The following is a 6,183-nucleotide window of genomic DNA, read 5'->3' as shown; positions in this document are numbered from 1 at the left end:
ACGTGAAAGCCATTAAGAATTAATTAACAATAGCAGAAAATTATACAACTTTAACCGCTGCTTCTGGATCAGTCCGGGTCACTGCTCACCCGGATTGTGACTAACTGTCTGATTTCAGATCAGTTCGTCACCAACCAGCACAGAGTTTTCCGGAGTGATCTGCCGCCACCTTGTGCCTGTCACGCAAAGGCTTTGTTCAGCAGTTCTTCACCGATCAGTTTCATTATTAGACTCATATGGGCACGACTGCCTGTCTGGGTGTGGGGGGTTAATGTGAATGAATGGTAGTCAAGGCGGTTGTAATTCTCCCAGCTAAAACCTTGTTAAAGAGCTCATAACTCTCTTAGCACCACCCCACCTTGATTATATTAGAAGGGCTGTTGATGGTCATTCCTGCTTGAGGAGCAATCATTTTACGGGAACTGTAGACCCTGTTTGTCACAGCAATGACTGGTAGGGACTATATGATCCCAATAAATTACAGCAAGCACGCAATCATTCCTGTGTGCCCTGAGCTGAAAACTTGTCAAACTCTGTTAAAGGTACTTTAAATGTGGTTATCTGCTGTTAAAGAACAACTAGTGCCATAAATAGTTTCTATGTATAAACTGTGATGTACTGCTGTGGGGAAAATGACCTTTTTTTAAAATCAGTTACTGGACTAAATTATCTTTAATTAATTATTCTGTGGGGTTTATTCTTGTAAACCTGCCCTTTCACTTTTGCTACTATCCTTCTACCACAATTCATCCTCACAAATCATCACCATCCTACCTGCACTCTTTTCTTCTGTCTTTGCTTTGGATGGTTGATTCCAGGTATTTAAACTCATTTACCTTCACTGTCTCCCTTTCACACACACGCACACATGTATTCTTTCCATCTCACTTTTGCTGACATGCAGGCTGACACCTATCCTATAAATACAAATAGTTCTAATAATTGTAATAAACTATAAGAAACCTTAAGAAACTGCAAACTACTCAGCATTGCTGTTTGAGTTGCTTTTCCTGTTGCCATGTGCACAATAGCTTCAGTTCTCCTCTGTGACACAGGAACTTTTTCATCTTAATGAATGACTGAGCTGTGCCGTGTCATGAAATTTAAGTGAACTTAAGTGATCCAAGGTAAACACTGTGCTCTGAGAAGACACGTAAGAAATTTGACCTTCAGGGGGAAAGAAAAACAGACAAGTCTGAACTTTTCATTTTCAGGTAATACGTCATCTCTGCATTCAGTGCCCTTACACCCTGCTTTGTCCTAATCTTCCCCTGTCATGAAAAAAAGGTAATAAAGAAACCTAATCAGCAAATACATTACACATTTACCTTAGCGAGTGCTCTCTCGCAATGTCAGGGCATGTTGTAAATATGCCTTCTTGCCGACATATTTATAGAAAAAAAAGTCAGTTAAGCATCATTGCCAGATAATCTGACAAAGACAAAAGGAAAAGAACAAAAAAGGACACAAGAAAAAAAGCAGAAAGTTCATTATGAGTAAAAAAAAAAAAGCCAAACAAGTAACACTGGTAGTTTTATGACTAACACTAAATGTGATGACAGAGACTGGGCAAAACAACTTTTCTTTCCTATACAATAAAATTAGACGTCTTTCACATTAGTAAAGGTGTGTGTGTTTGTGTAAAGTTTTTGCATTCTCTCACTGGCAGTGTTGGAGACAAAACAGTACAACGCTTCACACTGCAGTAGGTTTAATTTCAAATCAGAGTTACAGCTGATGATGGAACTCAGTTCACCAGCCTCTTCTTCAAATACAAAGAAAAACATGTTGTTTATCTGGAGATTAGGTTGGGATTTGTGTGTTAGACTGTATCTGCAATTTTATTTCAGCTTCAAATTACCAAGAGCGCGATAGAAAGTAATGTTCAACCAGATGCTGGAATGATGGCAATAAGACACAACTTTATAAAAGCTCTCAGACTGATGCCCTTTGTATTTTTTTTTATTAAAGCTTTGGTCAGAATTTGATTATTTCAAACACAAATGCTGCCCATTTTCAAAAGGAGACCAAATAGCGATCTTTTCAGAGCGAAGAAACATCTCTGCTTCAGCTTTGTGTTGCTGCTACCCATGTCCCAGGTCTCTATAGCGGGAGCGGTGAATGCCTGCTCGGCATTGGAGGGTCTCATGCTGTTTCCATATTGTACCCCTGGGCCTCCCCACAGCAGTGGCCCACATGGGAAAGCAGACCAGGCGGCGGGATAAACCAATTACCCCCCAGTCTGGGTGGACTCCTGCCGGCGCACCACGCAGCAGCTCCGGGCCGAGCCCTCCTAGGCTCGATCCCCATGAGAGCCTGCTGGAATTCCCAGAGATGAGAATAGTGTGGTCTCAAAGGCCTGCAGAGAGACTATATTTTGCTTGGAAATTTGACATGGTGGCCTCCTGGGACAAAGCTGAAGGAGGAGACTTCAAACTGTGCTTCCGTAGGATTAAAAAAAAACATTTGTGGAATCCTTCATTTTTGTGGACCATTCATCAACATTAGGCACTTTTAGACCTTTATCCACTTCTTATACTCACAGATATCTCTGCAGAGACACATGCGAAGAAAATGGGCTTTTTTCTAAAACTCTGATCTCCAGAAATATTACCCATCTGCTAGAACTATAATAAAATATGCACATAACAAATTATATTTTCTACAGGTAATTACAAATTAACTTTTACTAAATGAGCACATTTTGGGTCTATATGCTGCTGTGCCTTGGCAGAAGCAAATATGAATACTAACAGGAATGATGGAGAAAAATCTCAACTAGAATATGAAACTGAGCCTAAATGCGCAAGAAGAGAAAATATTTATGGAGTTAAAGAAAACAGAGGGCTCTCCTCTCCTCTGACTTCTTGCATTCATGAGCCCTGATGGTTTCTAGATGACAGCAGCCGTGACAATGGTCATTATGTCTGCCAGAGGCCTAGTCGCCGCAGGGCCATTGTGTGTGCCCCATTCACCACACAGTCATTTACACTTTCATTGGCAGCTATTTAGTCCTCATAAAACGTTCAACACACCAATTTGTGAGCCCTGCTCAGCCAAGGAGAAGTGTGGAATAGGCTCAGAAAGCAGTTGCTTTAAAAGTCAATTAATTGTTCCCTTCTCCTGGGAGGGGCTGAAGGGGAGGATCCCCGGGCTTCAGGGGGGCCTCACATCTGTCTATTCATCTTCTTGGGCCATGATGCACAGGCCACACGGCTCAAAAGAAACGCCCGATTCAGTCTGCTCAGAGTTGTGGCCAGCTAAGATTCTGTAATTCACTTCGAGGAAGGGTTATCCTATTATCATAAGAATCTGATTCCTGGGCGAAAAGATGTATTAAAGAGTGAAAGAAAACAAAAATGAGCTTGAAGGGAACTTTGGCACTAAATCCTCTTCTGTGCAGACAGATATTTAAAAAAAAACACAGATTATGCTGCATGCAATGAGAAAGTGGGTGGGAAGTCATTTAAGTCATCACAAAGGCACCTTTTAAGAGGCCAAAGCATATTCTGTCTAAACAGAGGGCCTCATGAAATGTCTGTTTTATTCATTGATCATGAGCTCATTGCACTTCTCAACACTTCATCAGACACAGTTATGAGCTGACCACAACATCTGTGCAAACTGTTTAAAAGAGTGTGTAAAAAAAAAACCCATCTGTGGATTGATTGTGTAAATAATGAAATGTTGATTTATCTGTTACAAAAAAACATTCTTCTGAATAACAGTCTTTATTTTATTTGTTTTAAAATGGCAAAATGAGCACATGAGAGCGACAGAGACGTGTAGACATATTTGATTTATTTAAAGCTCAGCAATCCGGAGTCTCAGTTGTTTCTAGATTTCATCCACTCTCCAACCGAAAAAAAAAAGAAAGGAAATAAAGTAAAATATCTACGGCAAACATCTCCAGCTGCAAGAAAAAAGATCACTGCACTGCGATCCTGAATCAGAAAGAAAAGAACTGCCTCGTGCAGGATCCAACAGACAGGAGTAAACACAAAACAGATGATTTCACAATGCTGTAAGTGATAAAACGTCGTATATATGTACACTCCTATTCAGTAAAACAAACTGGCAATAATAAATGGCTGTGCACCCTCCTGCCTCAGTTCATAGGGCAATTGTCACAGAGAGGCAGCAAAATGAACAACAGTTAATGCAGGGAGAGGCACAAAAAGAGAGCAGCAACTCAACCCCTCCTTATTCTCCCAGGACTGAGGGCATTGATGGAAGAGAGACAAAGGCCGGCCCTCTCTGAGCTGCAGTGCAGGAGGCCCTGCTGGTTAACTCTATTCTCCTCCTCCAAATTAGTTTTTATCACCAGCATTTCAGCGGCTTTTCCCTGCTGGTGCCACCTTGGTGGAACGTGACAGCAAGGATCTGAAGTGCGCCAGTGCAGAGGTGGTTAGACTTCTCAGCTCAGTATTGCTAAGATGACTCGCGCACACACACGCACACACACACACCTCCTCAGTCTAAAGGAAAGTCGCAGGAATTCTGGCGTGCCGTTCGGGCATTGTGGTAGACAGACAGGAAGTCTTTGTATCGCGGGGCACACCCTAACCAAGCTTCCCCAAAGTGTTCCGACCCAGTGAAAAGAAACTCTCCGTCTCCGGGCTTGACGTGGCACTGCAGGAGTGTGTGGATGTGTCCACGCCAGGACTGACATGACACCAGTGGATCCAGATGTTGCTCAAACACTCCACTGCGCTGCCAGTACACCCTCAGCGCTGATACCTCCACTGAGGACATTTGACGCCGAGAGTCATGGGTGACCTTTTTGATGTAGCCTCGAACAACTGAAAAAGACAGGAAAGCAGAACCATGTGTTTACGTCGCATCCAGTGGATGTTTCAGATAAAGTGGTCACTTAATTAGGGGAAAAAGCTGGCTTGATGGGGGCTAAACAAAGGTTAAGTGTAGTGTAACAAGACAGAGGACTATTTTTGAACTGGGACATATGAAGAACTACTCAAGCAGAGTTTAGTCTCCCTTTAAAATGAACAAACAAAAGCACAGACAAAAAATGTCACAGCTTCACTCAGCAGATCATCAACATCTGTTTGAGTTTGTCTGCGCTGCTGTTGTCCCATTATGCAGCCTAACATGAGATGGGTTTTGAAGTGTTGCCAGGTGGAGAGTGCATTCAGCTGTAATTCAATTAAATTTTGTTTATATAGAGCCAAATCACAACAACAACAGTCACATAAAGGCATTTTATATTGTAAGATAATGACCCTATAATAATAGAGAGAAAAAGCTCAGCAATTCCCTAGAAAGCATTGGTGACAATAGGAAGGAAAAACTCCCTTTTAACAGGAAGAAACCTCCAGCAGAACCAGGTTCAGGGAAAGGCAGCCATCTGCTTTGACCAGTTCAGGATGAGCGGAGGGAGTCAGGAGAAAGGAGATCCTTTAGACGGTGGTGTGATGTACTAGATTATATTTCAAGGAAAATCTTACTGTTTCTGAGTCATTAAGATAAATTCAATGATGCAGCTGCAGGAAAAGCCAGAGGGAACAAGAACAATAGCAAGAGACGCGTCATCTTGTCATCTCGCTGAGTAAGATACCCACCAAAGTCGCTGCTGCAGATAGCCATGAGAAGTTCTGTGTCATTGCAGGGTCGACAGGATGCTGTGGGTGGAGAAAATCATTTCACAAAATTAGAAATGCGCTCTTTGCTGGGCAGCTTTGTGACTATCGAGTCATCTGCATCGAGTAATCTTCTGCTTGTCCTGCTATGTTGTTTCTCGCCTTACCCACTTCTCTCTGTCAATCACGTCCTCGCTCAGCCTGCTTAGCTCTCTTTTCTCTCCTAACCGTCATGATTCAAAGCTCTATAGCTGACAGTGACTGACAGAAAGGTGTCACTTCTCCTCGCCAACACTTCACTGACCTAAAATCTGACCCACATACCGGCTCCATTCATCCCCCTTCTCACATCACACACTGAAGAAACCATGGCTTGGCCAGAGGAATGCTGCTTCTAGCCTCTGCCCATCGCACCACCTCCAGATCAAAAACCCACGCTAGTCTCGACCCCACGTTTGACTCCTTTTGTATCTACCTAATTGAATGACCCCGTGCCAATGCAGTGCCTGCAGGAGTCAAACACTCCGCCAGACTGGCAATACAGAAAAGATAAACCTGCAGCTGTCTATTATAGGCACAGAATGAC

General features: G+C 42.7%; 1 protein-coding gene across 1 annotated transcript in view; it reads right to left on the bottom strand.

The window, feature by feature from the left end:
• Positions 1-3,780: 3,780 nt before the first annotated feature.
• LOC102310126 (meteorin-like protein) overlaps positions 3,781-6,183 on the bottom strand; it is an 8,366-nt gene continuing 5,963 nt past the window's right edge. The window contains exons 3-4 of the mRNA XM_005925412.3: positions 5,580-5,639; positions 3,781-4,802 (exon numbers count right to left, since the gene is read on the bottom strand). Coding sequence (XP_005925474.1) covers positions 4,474-4,802; positions 5,580-5,639 — 389 coding nt within the window. The 3' untranslated portion in view covers positions 3,781-4,473. The remainder of the gene's footprint in view (positions 4,803-5,579; positions 5,640-6,183) is intronic.

The sequence above is a fragment of the Haplochromis burtoni genome, unplaced genomic scaffold, assembly GCF_018398535.1.
Source record: "Haplochromis burtoni strain Fernald_Lab_line unplaced genomic scaffold, NCSU_Asbu1 Contig_81, whole genome shotgun sequence".
Taxonomy (NCBI): Eukaryota; Metazoa; Chordata; class Actinopteri; order Cichliformes; family Cichlidae; genus Haplochromis; species Haplochromis burtoni.
This window is presented reverse-complemented; position numbering and strand designations above follow the sequence as displayed.